This window comes from Canis aureus, chromosome 3 (assembly GCF_053574225.1).
Source record: "Canis aureus isolate CA01 chromosome 3, VMU_Caureus_v.1.0, whole genome shotgun sequence".
Lineage (NCBI taxonomy): Eukaryota > Metazoa > Chordata > Mammalia > Carnivora > Canidae > Canis > Canis aureus.
This window is the reverse complement of record NC_135613.1, coordinates 8074366-8091130: the sequence shown is the minus strand read 5'-3', so window position 1 is coordinate 8091130 and position 16765 is coordinate 8074366. Positions and strand designations below refer to the sequence as shown.

The following is a 16765-nucleotide window of genomic DNA, read 5'->3' as shown; positions in this document are numbered from 1 at the left end:
CAGGTGCCCTAGAGTCTCATCTTCTCAGGCATCTTGCTTTGGCCTAGAACTAAAAGGACCAGGAATGATATATGACAACGGTTACATCACCGTAATATAGGGCAACAGTTAAATAATCTATGGAATGCTTACTCCATGGATTATTTATCCAACTATGCAAAATGATATTTATAGTAGAGTTTTTAAGTTATCTAGGTAAGTTCTTATGCCATGAAGTGAAAGTCAGCGGAATGTAGAAAGGCCTATATAAGATATGCAACTATGCACATTTCAAAAGACTGAAAGGAAATGAACCTTTCCAATGACTGGTGATACCAACAACTTATTTTTTTGAATTTTCTGTCAGATTCTTCTCTTCACATGAATTGCCTCATTCTCCCCATCAAACTCATATGTTGAAGTTCTAACCCTCAGGACTGTACATGGAGACAGAGCCTTTAGAGATGTGCCAAAGCTAAAATGATGTCATTAGGGTAGGGCTCAAGCCAACATGACTAGTGGTCGTATAAGAGGAGGGAGTCTGGACACAGTTACAGAGGGAAGAGAGGACAGCCAGCCATGAGCCAAGGCGAGAGGCCTCACACAAAACCAACCTTACCCACACATTACTTTTCGTTGTTTAAGCTCCTAAGTCTGGGTAACTTTGTTATAGCAGCCCGGCAAACTAATACAGCCTGCTCCATTCTCAGGAATCAGGAATTCTTCCCCTCCTGAATTAATACTAACAGCCGACACTTAAATGCCTTCTTACTTAATCTTCATCAAGCACCCTATGGAGTAGAGTTAAAGTCCATTTTCTAGTATGTGACCCGGGGTTAAATGAATTCACTGAAGTTACATAGGAGCTAGAATGGCCTGAGTCATTTTCTTAACCATTATCCTTCTTGAGTGTCTTTTAGATACACCTGAGAGTTTCTTTCCTTATCTCTTCCCCACCTCCCACTACCTGTTCTCCTTCTCCATCAGTTAAAATAATGGAGTCTGATTTTTAGATGCCCGGTGAGGCAGTGTGATGTTTGGGGGAAAGCACTAGAGTGGAGAAAATAACAGTATCACTCTTACAGGGTTGATAAATGAGAATATAAGTAAAGGACTAAGAGAATGCATTATGTCAGGGTCTGCCTTGGATGCAGTTAGTGGACACAGAGACAGCTGTAGGCAATGACATTAACTTGCTCAGGGGATCTGGTATAAGGAACTTGAATTCTCTGGGCCCCACCATCTATTGTTTGTTGAACTTTGTGCCTGAGGCCTGCTTTCTCTTGGTTTGAAAGGAGAGATACATGCTATTAAGAGTTATTGAAGAGGGATCCCTGGGTGGCACAGCGGTTTGGCGCCTGCCTTTGGCCCAGGGCGCGATCCTGGAGACCCGGGATCGAATCCCACATCGGGCTCCCGGTGCATGGAGCCTGCTTCTCCCTCTGCCTGAGTCTCTGCCTCTCTCTCTCTGTGACTATCATAAAAAAAAAAAAAAAAAAAAAAAAAAGAGTTATTGAAGAGTAGAAGGACCAAACACACTTGTTCCTTAAGAGTTAAGAAAAGCTTAAAGGGAATACCTAAAACTCCTTAGGTGATTCAGCATTCCTTAAAGGTATGTTAAGGATGCATACAAAGATCCCTCAACATTAGATGGAAACAACAATTTAGGTTTTTTTTTTTAAGATTTTATTTATTTATTTATTCATGAGAGACACAGAGAGGCAGAGGGAGAAGCAAGTTCCCTGTGGGGAGCCCGATGTGGGACTTGATCCCAGGACCCTGGGATCACGCCTGAGCTGAAGGCAAATGCTCAACCACTGAGCCACCCAGGCAAAAATACATTTGCATTTTTAACTGTATTTGAAAAATACCTCTGGAAGGTGACCCCCCAAAAATGGGCTTACAGGCAGAAAAACCAACAGGTAGGGAGAAGGGATGAGATTTTTCTTTTTACTGAATACCCTTCTAAATTTTTTTTTTTTTTTAAGATTATGCTGAAGGCAGATGCTCAACTGCTGAGCCACCCAGGCATCCCAATACCCTTCTAAATTCTGACCTGCATGAATACATTAGCTTTTCAAATACTGATTAAAAAAATGAACAGTCCTGGGGCTCCTGGGTGGCGCAGTCAGTTAACTGTCTGATTCTTGGTTTCAGCTCAGGCAGTGATCTCAGGGTTGTGAGATCAAGCCTCTCTTGGGGCTCCACACCCAGCAGGGAATCTGCTTGAGAGTCTTATTCCTTCTCCCTCCACCTTTCCCACTTGTGCTCTCTAAAATAAATAAATCTTAAAAAAAAAAAAAAAAGAAATCATCAGTCTTGTTTCCCATTCTCAAAACAGCCTTCTTCCTAAGGGAAGATCTTCAGCTAGCAGAGGGGTGGCCAGGTAAGCCTGTTAGCTGTTTCCCTTAACAAGAGACTATGAGCTCTCCCATCCTCTTCTATCAGGTTATCCAGCTAGATGCTAATGGATTGACATTCCCCCCACCCCCACCAGAAGCCTTAATCCTCCAAACTCTAAAAGATGTCAGGAACCCAGAAACCCTCTGTTTTCTACAAAATCTGCCCCACCTTGCAAATGTACAGTACACTTAAGTGTCCTGTTGCTGGTCCATTCCCATTATCATATGGCTCCAAATATTTGTAGTTGGGCTACTCATCTATTGTTAGGACAGTGCCAACAATCAAGGAGAAGTCAATAGTCATGTACCCCAAGTGTACGTGCCTCACACTCAGGTTGCATACTCCCATTGCATCAGAGGGCCTGGCCCCATCAGCTCCAACCGGCATTCAGTTGGATACAGAGCACAACCAAGGGGCAGGAGTCAGGCAGGCAGGAACAAGCTTCAACCCACTCTGCCTGAGACACCCAGCTAAGTGTTTTGCTATCCAAATCCTTAGAAAATAACCTGTAAGGTGAATATTACTGCCCCCATTCTGACAATTCAGAAAACAAGAGGCTGCCTGGAATTGAAGTGCCTCAGGAAGCAGCTTCAGAGAGGTAAGTAAAGTAGGTGAGGCCCCACAAGTAGGAAGCAGTAGGACCAGATTTCAATCCTAAAGTCCCATAAATGATGAAGAGCATAGGATTTAAAGCCCACAAGACCTGGGCTCAAATCCATGTGTGAGCATATGGAAGCTGTTTCCGCATCTGAAAACGGAAATAATACTACTTATAAGATTATTTGGAGGATTAAATAAGACAACGCTTGTGTGCACTGAGTACTATGTCTAGCTCACAGCAAGCCTTCAGTAAAAGGCTCCTCTCATCTATTTACAAAGAATTTAAGGTTTCTGATTTTTTTAAAAGATTTTATTTACTTATTCATGAGAGAGAGAAAGAGGGAGAAAGAGAAAGAGAGAAAGAGAGAGAGAGGCAGAAACACAAGCAGAGGGAGAAGCAGGCTCCATGCAGGGAACCCGACGTGGGATTCCATCCCAGGTCTCCAGGATTACGTCCTGGGCTGAAGGCGGTGCTAAACCGCTGAGCCACCCGGGCTGCCCAGGTTTCTGATTCTAACTCTGGGTCTCTCCCTACACCAAAGAGAAACCATTTCTTAAAGTGGGTAAGGGATTAGCCGCAGCCAAATGTTTTACCTGAGGGATGAAGACCTGAAGCAAGAAAGACCTACATAGGACCAAAGAGCCTACTAGGGACCTGGCTCAGTCTGCATTTGGAGATGACGGTTTTGTAAGGGTGCCCCATAGTTTACTGGGGGAGGCAGAGGATGACAACCTCACAGACAAGCTAAATTGCCCAGGGAAACTTGCTGAGGCACCAGTAGGAACATGAGTTCTTCCTGCAAGCCATGAGTCACAGAGAGGCTGGCAAATGGTAAGCCCTGGGGCAGATCATTACAACTTCCTCCCTGATACTTCCTGGCACCACTGGCTTGTACTACTGGTTTCAAAATGAAATTGACTGAAACCAGGTCTCACCATCATTTATCCCCTTCTACCCCACCTTCTAACAGCTAGTGAAGTAAGCCGATTCCCATTCCTGACTGTAGCCTAGCTCCACAAAGCCACACATCTTGGCCAAATCATGAGGGCATGAATGGGCTTGAATCAACCTTTTTCTGGGGTATGTTGATGAGCACTGATGAACACATGGGTTAATAGTTCAGCTCTTAAGACTGGAAAACACCTGAACATAGTTCTTTTGCATCTACCTGGGACCTTAAAATCACTTAACTACTTTAGACTCGAGATTCTGAATCATAAAGCCAATGAACCTGATGGAGAGTTAGGTATTTGTATCAATATGAATTGATAGCTTTCAGCACTGAGCCTAGCACATGATTCCTAGAATATTGCTGGGGAAGGCAGTTAGTAACTTGAGACTCCCCCCTGGAGAAATAACAATCAGAGCTCTGTGTATCTGCACTAGATAGAAAGACATCCTATGGAACCAGGAGTCCCTGGCCTGTGCTCAAAGCTCCTTTCTAAAGATCATCCTGCCAAGCCTGGCCTCAGATTGCGAACTGGCACTGCTATAAAAGTTGGGTGGGAAGAGTCAAGTCCCTGGGGTACAAGAGCTATTGAAAAAAAGAATGCTTTTTAAGTAGACGTATAAGACCTGATCGATACTGAGCTGAGAATTCATTCCAGTCCTGCTCTTAGGGTTGGAATTGCCTATACACCTCCAAACTGCCAAGGGAACACTCTTGAAGGTCAGAAGCTTGTCTTCTCAGCCACGACATAAAGATGCTATATTGTCTCATTGTCCAACTTTACTGGATGTTCTGACGAAATAAAACCACCTATCTCTCTGGGAATAAAATGTCCTTCAAGTGACCAACCTTGGCCAGTTTCCCAGCTGATCTTTGGGCATTTAAAATAGAAAGGAAGAGTATGATCACTTATAAAGTATTAGAGATCGTCAAGTCTCCAACCTGGCTTGGCTTAGGATACATCTAGCTCATAAAGCAAACAAATGGGTGCTCATAGCTATCACCACCTTCTGTTAAGGGGCTGGGATAACAAGATGCATTGGCTAAGTATGCAGGACTACCTTAAAAGAAGATTCTGGCATTTTCCTGAGTAAAACTACATATAGGAAAAAAGTTCACTAAAATACAAATAACTAGAAGGATATTCATAACTGCTGCTGAAATTGTTAAAAAAAAAGGTAAAAAAAAAAGGTCACAATAACTTAACTTTCAACAGAATAATGATGTGTGCTACTGTCACTCAAATGTCTCATCTACTGCATTAAATGTCATAAAAGAAACCTATAGGAGTGCCTGGCTAGCTCAGTTGGAAGAGCATGCAACTCTTGATCTCAGGGTCATGAGTATGAGCCCAACCCTTGTGTGTAAAGATTACTTAAATGAATTAAAAAACAAAACAAAACAAAAAAAAGTGTTCTGCTGAAGGGGAATAAAAAAAAAACCCAGGTCACAAAACAGCCACTTATTTATAAGAGTTTATTTATTTTTAGTAATCTCTACAGCCAGCAAGGGGCTGAGCTCACAACCCCAAGATCAAGAGTTGCATCCTCTTCTGACTGAGCCAGTCAGGTATCCCACAAAATAGTCATATATAGACAATTAAAACATAAAATATTAATATTTTTATACTTGTAAAAGAGGGGGGGATGTGGAGAGAAAAGACAGAAAGAGACTGGGGCTGAGCCTTGACACCAGGATAGGTAGCCTAGCTCTCCCTAGAACCAATGATCCCAGAAGCAAAAGAAACCCGAGATGGTGGAGGGGCAGCAAGACTAGTCTAAGGCACTCAACAGGGTGAGGGAATGGGGGCGAAGGATGCTGGGGCCGGGTAGAGTCCGCAAGGCATGCTGAGAAGCCAAGGGCTTCACTGACCTGGAAGGCACCCAGTGCCTTGCCAGAAGATAAAGTGCTTGAGGCAGCTCCATAGCTGTCCTCAGAGGACCCAGACTCTTTTTTCCAAAAGCTGAGAGCAGAGCTAGCCGACTCACTGCCACGGAGGTGTTCATGGTGATTCATCACCACACGATCACCATTTTCGGGTGCGCCGAGGGGTTAGGCACCGGGCTGGAGGTGAGGCGCTTGGTGGAAGGCATTCTAAAGAGGCCATTGGTGCAGCAGTGGCTTTACACAGACAACCAGCTCCTGGATGACCGCATGACCCTGGCAGAATGTCGCTACACCTGACAGATGGTCCCCCTCAAAGCACCACTCACCCTGGACCTGGATCTTCCAACAGAGGGGGTCCACGGAAGCTTTAGAGGCCTTAGGCATGGAAGTCTTCTCCTGCCCCCCAAAGTAGAAGATGAAGCTGGATTGTCAGAAGAGCAGGACTGGAGGGTGAGCTGTGGGGCAGTGAAGCCTTGGAACTCTGGCCTTCTCCCTCAGATCAGAGGTCAAGGCACACTTGGTTAGAGAAATGGTCCTGAAAGATCCGTTGAAAATGTTCATTTGAAACAATAAAGGTGGGTGCCTGGGTGGCTCAGTCAGTTAAGCAGCTGACTTCAGTTCCAGTCATGATCCCAGGATCCTGGGATTGAGTTCCCCATGGGCTCCCTGCTTAGGGAGGAGTCTGCTGCTCCCTCTCCCCCTGCCCCTCCTTCCTGCTCCTGCTCTCTTTCACAGATAAATAAATAAAATCTTTATTTAATCAGGAGAGACACAGAGAGAGGCAGAGACACAGGCAGAGGGAGAAGCAGGCTTTCTGCGGGGAGCCTAGAGTGGGACTCGATCCCAGGATCTCAGGATCACGACCTGAGCCAAAGACAGACACTCAACCACTGAGCCACCCAGGTGCCCCATAAACAAAATCTTTTTTTTTTTAAATTATGTATTTGAGAGAGGAGAGAGTTAGTGGGGGAGGGGAGAGGCAGAGAAAGAAGCAGACTCCCCACGGAGCAGGGAGCCAGATGTGGGACTATCCTGGGACTTCAGGATCATGACCTGAGACAAAGGCAGATGCTTAACCGACTGAGCCACCCAGGTGCTACAATAAATAAAATCTTTAAAAAAATAAAGAAATGAAACGACAAGCTTACTTTATAGATGGTGGGCTTCCATTTTGCTTATTTTCCAGTTTTTCTGCAGTTAAACATGATTTGACTTGCTATCAGAATGAGATGTTGAGGTCCCCTCCTCCCCTTACTAGAAAAGTTGTATGATAACCCCATGTTGTTGAGGAGAAAGCAATTCTTTCTTGGGAATTTCTTGTTGTCTCTCTGTTGAAAACTTTTGGCAAAGAGCTGCATTATTCAGGTTCCTCCTTACCCATGGGAGCAGGGCTCTTCCTCACTGACCTCAGAGAAAAACCCACGCTCAGCTGTACTGCACAGCACCCTGGGAGTTTGGAATAGGGCTGACTCAAGGTTTATCATGGGGTGTGCTGCCTGGCTTACTGATTCCCACCCTCCAGTCCCGTACCAGAACAGAGATCCTAGTGACCACCCTGAGTTATCTGGAATAGCAGTGAATGGTCTGGTAGGTAAAAGCACTGGTTCCCAAACAAAGCTGAATGATTCACCTGGAGGACTCAAAAAAAAAAAAAATTCCCTACCTCTAGCCCACCCATCACTTCTTCTGAATCAGTTTCTGGAGGTAATCTCAGGGAGGCAGTTTACTGGTTTTGAAAAGTTTCTAATTGTCTCATTTATTTCTCGAAATAGGTAAATTGGAAAGGCTTTTGAAGGTACTTCAAAAGACATTATCAAGATTTCAAATGTCCAGGGGATCCCTGGGTGGCACAGGGGTTTGGCGCCTGCCTTTGGCCCAGGGCGCGATCCTGGAGACCCGGGATCGAATCCCACGTCGGGCTCCCGGTGCATGGAGCCTGCTTCTCCCTCTGCCTATGTCTCTGCCTCTCTCTCTCTCTCTATCATAAATAAATAAATAAAATTAAAAAAAAAAAAAAAAAAGATTTCAAATGTCCAGATCCTTCCTCTCAACAGCACATATATCTGTTTATTCAGTATTTCTCCCTGGATGTTTTAAGGGCATCTTGAAATCAATATGTAAAAAAGCAAATCCATGATTTTTTTTTAAGATTTTATTTATTCATTCATAGACACACACACACACACACACAGAGAGAGAGAGAGAGAGAGAGAGAGAGAGGCAGAGGGAGAAGCAGGCTCCATGCAGGGAGCCCGACGTGGGACTCGATCCACGGTCCCCAGGATCAAACCCCGGGCTGCAGGTGGCGCTAAACCGCTGCACGACCGGGGCTGTCCCAAATCCATGATCTTTTACTCTTTGCTCAAATATGGTCCTTTCCCATGGTCTCCCAGAGAAAGATATATCATGTACTCAGCTACTTACTCAAACCCAAAATCTGGGTCTCAGAGTCTGAGTCTAGAGTACCTGGGCTCAAATTTTGGCTCCACCTCCAACTTTGGGCAAGTTTGTTTCCTCACCTATAAAATGGAATGATATTAATAATATCTACCACAGTTATATGAGTTAATACTTTGCACAGTGCCTGGCAATGGTGAGGTAGCATCATCTTCCATGACCATTTCTCTTTCAGAAACCCCTTCCCAGTCAATCACCAAGATTCATGCCTCTTCATCTCTACCGACATTGCTCTAGTAAATACAACATATTTAGTTTAAATGAGTGTAAAAATCTCCATTTAAAAAAGGATCTTTTAAAATGCAACAGATGATACATTTGAGAAAGTGAAATGAGATCAATTTCTTATTTGAAACTCATCAATGGTGTGCCACTGTTCTTAGGATAAAAAACAAAATCTTATTAAAAAACAAAAAACAAAATCTTAAATGTGCTCAATTCCCTGTCTCCACTGTCTAGTCATATAAGTGCTACTCTTAAATGCAGTATAACCCCTTCACCACAGGACCTTTGCATGTGCTGCCCTCCCACCCCATCTAGAACAGGGTCTCCCTACATTCGTACTCCAGCTTACCCAGTTAACTCCTAACATCTTTCAGATCACAAAGCAAGTTTCTCAGGGAAGCTCTATGTAACTTCCTGCCATATAATTCATTACAAGCGTAATTATATGTTTACTTGCTATTATCTAATTGCCTATCTCCCTTACAACTTTCAAAAATGCCCACAGGCAAAGACTATGTTAGAATTTGCTTATCACCATATCTCAACACTTAGCTCAGTGGCTGATACAAAGTAGGTGTTCAATAACATTGAGTGAACTAGGAAAGTTCTTTGACCCAGCAATTTTGCTTCCAGGAATGCATTCTAAAGAAATATGTAAACTATTCCAGTTGTGACAATAAGGCTAATTATTACCACTGCTAACACCTAAACACTTATTTATTTACTAAATGCTTTTTCGTGTACTAATTCATTTAATCCATACTAGAGCCTTGTGTGACCCCCATAATTATCCCTATTTTACAGATAAGGAAACTGAGGCATACAGGTGAAGCACCTTACCCAAGTTTTCATAGCTAGTTAAATGGACAAATTGATTTAACCCAGGCACTATGGAACTCCGGCTCAGGAACTCTGCACGTTACAACATAGCTGTACTTTATGATTTCAATTGTAGAAATTTGAAACGGTACCGTAAATATTCGAGCCACACTTTGTATGCAAAGTCTGAAGAAATGCAAATCTCCCAAATAGTATAAAGTCACATAATTTCACAATCAGAGACACTAGTGAATTGCAAGTACCCCTCTAGATTCCCTGCCCCACACACATACTCTTCACATACATCACAAGAGAACCTAAGTCTTCAATCATGGAAGTTATGAATTATTTGAGATTTTCAAGAATGCATCTTTTACATCATGCCACTGCCCTATACAACATAATTTATTACAGCAATATTTAGGTTTAAGAAAAAGCTCATAGCACCTCTTGGGAGAAAATAAGATCATGAGTAAGTATTTTCTTTAAGAACAGAAATCAGGGCAGCCCTGGTGGCTCAGCGGTTTAGCGCCGCCTTCAGCCCAGGGTGTGATCCTGGGGTCCTGGGATCGAGTCCCACGTCAGGCTCCCTGTATGGAGCCTGCTTCTCCCTCTGCCTGTGTCTCTGTCTCTCTCTCTCTGTTTCATGAATGAATGAATGAATAAATAAATAAATAAATAAGTAAATAAAATTTTGCTAACAATCTGAAATCTAAAGAAAAATGAGAAAAATTTCATTTTTTGCTTTGACAGAAGCAAATTCTTTTAAATTCTCAACATCCAAGGAAAATAATGCAAGTGCTAAGAAACTTGACAGCTTCTGTTAAGCAGTTTACATTTTAAAAATTTTGATGACTTCAAATGCTTCTGAAACATTCAAATAATTAAGTCCTCAAACAATGGTTAGTGTGAAAACTAATGGTTTTTATTATTCTTTTTAAGATTTATTTATTTGAAAGAGACAGAGAGAGAGCATTGCACGTAGGGGAAGGGAAGCAGATACCCCACTGAGCGGGGAGTCCAGTCCACAAGGGGCCGGTATTCACAACTCTGAGATCATGAGCTGAAACCAAGTCTGGCACTTAGTCGACTGAGCCACCCAGGTGCCCCAAAACTAATGGCTTTTATTTTATTTATTATTATTTTTTTTACTAATGGCTTTAAATGGCATAGTACTCTTATTAAGCTTATTGCAAAGCCTGTCATCTTAAAGGTATTATTCAAACATAAAAGCTTAATTTATCTGAATTCGGTTAAAATGAACAATTCATGTGATCATCCTTCTACAACAGTCTTTCCTAATAAGGTGATTTCTGATAGTTAGGTTTCTTGAAAATCCAAACACTTTACAATTTTTATGTTAAACTCCTCCCCACTTCCACATCTGTAAAAGATAAAACAAGGGGTTAGCTACATAAATCCTGGTATATCCTCCACAGAGAAGACTATGGAGCCGTTAAAGACAAGATAGATGTCTATTTAACAATATGCAGGAAGATGCCCGTGATTCAAGAGAGTTAAAAAATCAAGTTACAGTGTTTATAGGCTTGATAGAGCCCAATTCTTGTTTTAAAAATTCCTGAATAGAGATGCCTGGGTAGCCCGTCAGTTGAGCAGCTGCCTTTGGCTCAAGGCATGATCCCAGGGTCCTGGGATTGAGTCCCACATTGGGCTTCCTGAGGGGAGCCTGCTTCTCCCTCTGCCTCTATCTCTCATGGATAAATAAATAAAATCTTATAAATAAATAAAAATCCCCGAATGCACACATAAGCTTCTCATAAAGAAAAAAAAGTCCACAAGGATTCACATTAAACCACTGGATGTGCTTATCCTTAGGCAGGAAAACTGAGGAAGAGAAGAACTTTCCTCTATTTATTTCTGATTTATTTCTATTGAGAGGCAGCAGAGTTCAGTGATTAAAGCTTAGGCTGCTAAGATTTGAATCCAAGCTCTGCTGTTTACCAGTTGTGTGATCTTCGGCAAGTTACTTAACCCCTCTGGTCTCAGTTTCCTCATCTGTAAAATGGGGATAATAATACTACCTACTCCAAGGGATGTTATGGTGATTACACATGCTAAGACACATAAAATGCTAAGAGCTGTACCTGTCACATACCAAGTGCTGCATATTTTATTGAAAAACATGCTCTTGGGCAGCCTGGGTGTCTCAGCGGTTTAGCGCCGCCTCAGCCCAGGCTGTGATCTTGGAGATCTGGGATCAAGTCCCACGTCAGGCTCTCTGCATGGAGCCTGCTTCTCCCTCTGCCTGTGTCTCTGTCTCTCTCGCGCACACTCTGTGTCTTTTTTAAATAAATAAAATTAAAAAAAAAAAAGAAAAACATGCTCTTAACAGTAAACATATATTCATGTATTAATGTAAAATTCCAACGAACAAGCCCAACTCTATAAAAATATAAATAGTACATATGGAGGGGGATGTGATAAAAATCAAAAGCACCCTAGCAATTTTTAAAAAAGATTTATTTATTTTAGGGGATCCCTGGGTGGCTCATCGGTTAGCGCCTGCTATTTTAGAGGGGAGAAGAGAGAGAGAGCGCTGAGCATGAGTGCATATGTGGGGGGGGGGTAAGGGAGGGGCAGAGGGAGAGAGAATCTTAAAGCAGATTCCCTGCTGAGTGTGGAACCTGACATGGGGCTCAATCTAAGGACCGTGAGGTCATGACGTGAGCCAAAACCAAGAGACGGACCCTTCACTACCTGAGCCAGTCAGGCACACCTCCCTAAGCAATTCTGATATTCAGCTAAGTTTGCAAACTACTGAGTCAAGGAGAAAAGACCAGTAAACCAGTTGGGAGTGTGGTTGAGTCCCAGCTGGGGAATGCAAGAGCATTCTGGAAGCGGAAAAAGACCATAAAAGACAAGAAGATAGCAGGTCACGCAGTCCTGATGGGAAGCCCCGGCTGAGGCCGACTCCACGAGGAGAGGGCAGGGTGTGGGCCTGGCATCTTGTTCTGGCTTGTGTACGAGGAGCCCACAAGCAGCTCCTCTCTCTGCCTGCGGCTACGACAAGCTGGGACTCGTGGCGAGGCGGCAGCCAGCCTGGAGCTAGACCCCAGCAGAGTAGCCGAGCGCCCCGGGCCTGCCCTGTTTGTGACCAGCCAACGATCCCCCCTCTCCTAGCTCCAGGGACACAGAGCCACTTCTCACACACAGGACAGTCAGGGCTCAAGGCCGAGGAGCTGGGAGCGGAGTAGCCTGTCTCAGGCCACATGGTTCGGGATGAGGAACCGGGCCCAGGACCCCATTTCCCGGGCACAGATACGTGCTGCCAGGCTCGGGCTGTCTGCTGAACCTGACGAGACTCCGAGGAACTGGGGGGCTTGGGGAGACGGTGAGGAATATGCTAGGTTTTCCAAATCAGGAGGAGGCATCTTCTCAGGAAAGGACGTACGCACTCCTGCACAGTGAACTCCAGGGGCGCCAAGGGCTCCTAAAGCGGACGTGAGACCCTGAGATCAGAACTCTGGGCCAACCAACCTACTTGTAGCCTCCGACGAAGGTTTACGTTTCCTGGCAAGGGAGCTGGAGCACTGAACTCCTCTTACTTATGTGTCAAGCAAAAACTGGGGTCTTGAGATTGTGAGGGAAAAGGATTGTGCCTCCTTGGCCCGCTCTCCCCACCCAGCCCTTGAGAGGCCCTGGGGTCCTGTGGAGGACAGACCTCGCCCTCCCGGGGGTTCCGTGTGGCTTAGGACGCTCTCCTGAGGGGGAAGAAGCTCGCCCACCTCCTGGCTCGGGGCCCTGGCTCTGAGCCCTCTCCTCAGACGTCAGACGTCAGACAGCCAAAGAGTCAGAGTCGTGAGTTCAAAGGTGGGGTGAGGGGAAAGGAAGGCGTCTGGCTCTCTTTCCAGGGTAAGGCTTCTGGTTTCCTGAGAGCCACAGCATCCCAGCACCCCGGAAGTTCAGCACCATCACGGCTCCCATAGGCCTCGAGGGACTTGCCGACCACTGCCCTTCCGGTGACCCGCCAGGGCGAGGGGAGGGAGGCGGGGAGGCGAGAGATAGCGGGCCGGGGGCAGCCTCCCGCTGAGGGCTGTCCGTGGAGCTATCGGGCCTGGGATCTGAGCCAGCCCTAGACCCCCCACGCCCTCAAGAGGGGGCCAGGGGTCCTGGAGAGCGGTGCCCCCTCCCCCCAGCTCCAGCTCCAGCTCCTGGTGATTACCAGAGAGGCCTGTGGAGGGAACAGGAATTCCAAGCCCTTGGGTCAGGAATTAACTATTTCCGATCTTCTTCTAGCTTGGCTGTGGCCAGAGGGCTCGCAGCTTAGGAGAGTGCGGAGCATCTCCCCCTTAGGGAGACCAACCTGGGTTCAAATCCTAACTCCACAATTTACTAGCGGGGTGATCTTGGAGAGGTTACACAGTTACAAGCCTAGGTTTCCTATCCGGTTAAATGAAGCCAATTCCACACCACCAAGCACCCCCCAACCCCCCCACCCCGGCCCCCCTGGGCTTTGAGGAGGATTAAAAGGGCTTATTACATAAAGTACATACTGTAGTCTCTAGAACTCAGTAAGCTCTCAGTAAGTGGTATTTAGGTTGCCTTTTTTTTGTTGTTTTTGTTTGTTTGTTTGTTTGTTTGGAAGGCCCCGCTGCCTGGCAACGACAGGTAACTAAATGGAATGAGGGTTTGGGTCTGGGGAAAGCCGGGAAGGGGAGGCAAGAAGGGACGCTAGAGCTGGGGCCCAGGGTCCTGGTTCCAGAGGAGACTTCAGAGACGCTGGTCTCCAGGAGGCATAACTGGGATCTCAGCCACACCTGCCTCTCCCAAACACCTTCCCGCCTCTCTGATGGGGTGGGACAAACTCCAGCTGGACCGGACCCTCCCTACTCCTCTTCTTGCCTCTTCCCACCTTACACTCCACGGTCCAGCCAGACTAAATATGTTGAAGGGCCTGGCCCCCATACTGTTCCCTTGCCAGGAACTCTCCTGCCCCAACTCCCTTGCATAATCTTCCACAGCCTTCCACTTGGACATCACTTCCTTCAAGTCTTCCTGAGAACATGTCAGCAGCCCTTCCTACGTGCCTCCATATTTATCTCCCCCACCTCCTGCTGGATCATATGTATATACAACATATGTTATCTATTGTATGTACATATAAAACATAATATATATTATACCATATATACTGCATAGTATATATACACTTATTATATATAGGGCTTATTTTTCTGTCTTCCTCCACTAGCAGGTAAATGGCCCATGAAGCCTGTGTTTTAGGCATGTTTTGCTCACTAATGTAACTATACACCTAGAACAGTAGTATCTGGCACTTAGTAGGTAACTGAATAAATATTTGTTGAATCTCAGATTCTTTTTGTTGTTTTTAAAGATTTTATTTACTTATTCATGGAGACAGAGAGAGAGAGAGAGAGAGAGAGACAGAGACACAGAGACACAGGCAGAGGGAGAAGCAGGCTCCATGCTGGGATCCCGATGTGGGACTCGATCCCAGGTCTCCAGTATCACGCCCTGGGCCGAAGGCAGGTGCTAAACTGCTGAGCCACCCAGGGATCCCGAATGTCAGATTCATAATTAAAACTGCCTAGTGGCTGATTGCTTCCTCCTCTAATCGTGGGGTTCAGGGACATTAATGAGTCTTTGTCATCTCTGAATGTCTAACACCCAGTAGGTACTCAGACATTTGTTGGCTGAATGACCAATCAACTTGTCCTTGGGTCTCAGATACCTCATTGTCTCCATAATGAGGGAGGAGCTGGACTTGACCACCTTGCCTATTCGAGGCTGCTGCTCCCCACTCATACACTGTACTGTCCAGGATTAAATTTACCCGGGAAGAAAACCTCACCTAAGAAATTCAGGTCCACTTCCAGATTCCCTTTCTATTTTGGGGGAAAATAACAAGCATCGGCTAAGGACAAATAAAGGGAAGGATTTCTCCCCCAATGCAAAGGATGTGACCAAAAACAAATAAAGACTTGCTGCCTCTTAGGATAGGACCAAGGGAAAAATCAAGAATCCAGAATTGATGGGTCCAGCGAGGATACTGTTGGAGGAAGGGGATAGGAGAACCCACAAGAGACTTGGTGACTTCAAGGCAGAGAAAAGCTGTCATCTCAGTACACAGTCACAGTACTGAGATCCTCAGGCAATCCTGTTAACCCAGCAGCTTTGCTCCCAGGTACGTACCTAACAGATAGTGTACACCAAGACTTTTCATCAAAAGACTGGAACAATCACGTTCACAGCAGCACTAGTCTTAATAGCCAAAAACCTGAAACTCGTCAAATACCTATCAACAGTAGAAGCACCAATCATCACAAAATGGGATATGATAGGACACTAATAATCACCTGCAAGTATCTCCAGAACTATAGAAGAATCTAACATGGTATAGCAACTCAAGAGAATATTTCATAGGATTCTTTTTTTTTTTTTTTTTTTAAGATTTTATTTCTTCATGAGGGACACACAGAGAGAGAGAGGAAAAGACACAGGCAGAGAGAGAAGCAGGTTTCCTGCAGGGGAGTCTGATGTGGGACTCGATGCCAGGAACCTGAGATCATGACCAGAGCCAAGGCAGCCACTCAACCACTGAGCCACCAAGGTGCTCCTGTATGATTCTTTTATATAAAATTCAAATACAGGCAAATTAATCTATGGTATTAGAAGTCAAGATAGTGCTTCTCCAGCTGGAGAGGGTAGAGAATGGGAAGGAAGAGGCATCTGAGGTGCTGCTAATGCTATTTTAAGATTTTATTTATTTATTTGAGAGCGCAAGAGAGTGAGAGAGAGACAATGTACAAATGGGGTGAGGGGCTGAGCAGAGAGCCTGATGTGGGGCTTGATCCAAGGACCCTAGGATCAAGACCTGAGCCAAAGGCAGATGCCCAACCAACTGAGCCACCCTGCTACCCATTTCCCTTTTCATGTAGGCTTCACACTTAGCGTGGAGCCCAACATGGGGCTTGAACTCATAATCCTGAGAGCAAGACCTGAGCTGAGATCAAGAGTCAGATGCTTACTGGCTGAGCCACGTAGGTGCCCTGGTAATGCTGTTTCTTGATCTAGGTACAGATACGTGAGTGTATTACATCTGTGATGTTCACTGAGCTGTACACTTATCATTTGGGCACTTTCCTCTACATTTGTTATTCTTCAATACAGTGGTTCTCTGAATGGAGACAGTTCAGCCTCAGAACCAAAGCCTCAAGTGATCTGGGCAGGGGAGGCCCTCCTCTCCCTCATTCCCCTCATCATCTTTCAAATGCTGTGCAGAGCTATAGTTTGCAGCCCTAGAAATTCACTGCTCATCGTAAGCAATGCCTTCCTTACCCCACAGCAGGGAGGTTGAGGGCACCCTGCACTGGGTAACCTAGGAACAGAGTGCCATGTGAGGAGGTGGGAAAAGAGACTAGAGGTTTGGGACCTGCTCCCCAGGCACAAGCCAACAGTGATGT

The 16765-nt window shown here is 45.2% G+C and overlaps 1 protein-coding gene across 2 annotated transcripts in view; it reads right to left on the bottom strand.

The window, feature by feature from the left end:
* Nucleotides 1–16765, bottom strand: part of CDH3 (cadherin 3) — a 48240-nt gene that overhangs the window by 26786 nt on the left and 4689 nt on the right. Inside the window, exon 1 of one of the 2 annotated variants that reach the window (XM_077888181.1) lies at nt 13835–13853. The exons of the other annotated variant lie outside the window; for it this stretch is intronic. Coding sequence (XP_077744307.1) covers nt 13835 — 1 coding nt within the window. The 5' untranslated portion in view covers nt 13836–13853. Of the gene's footprint in view, nt 1–13834; nt 13854–16765 lie in introns of those variants that run through there. 2 annotated transcript variants of the gene reach the window in all.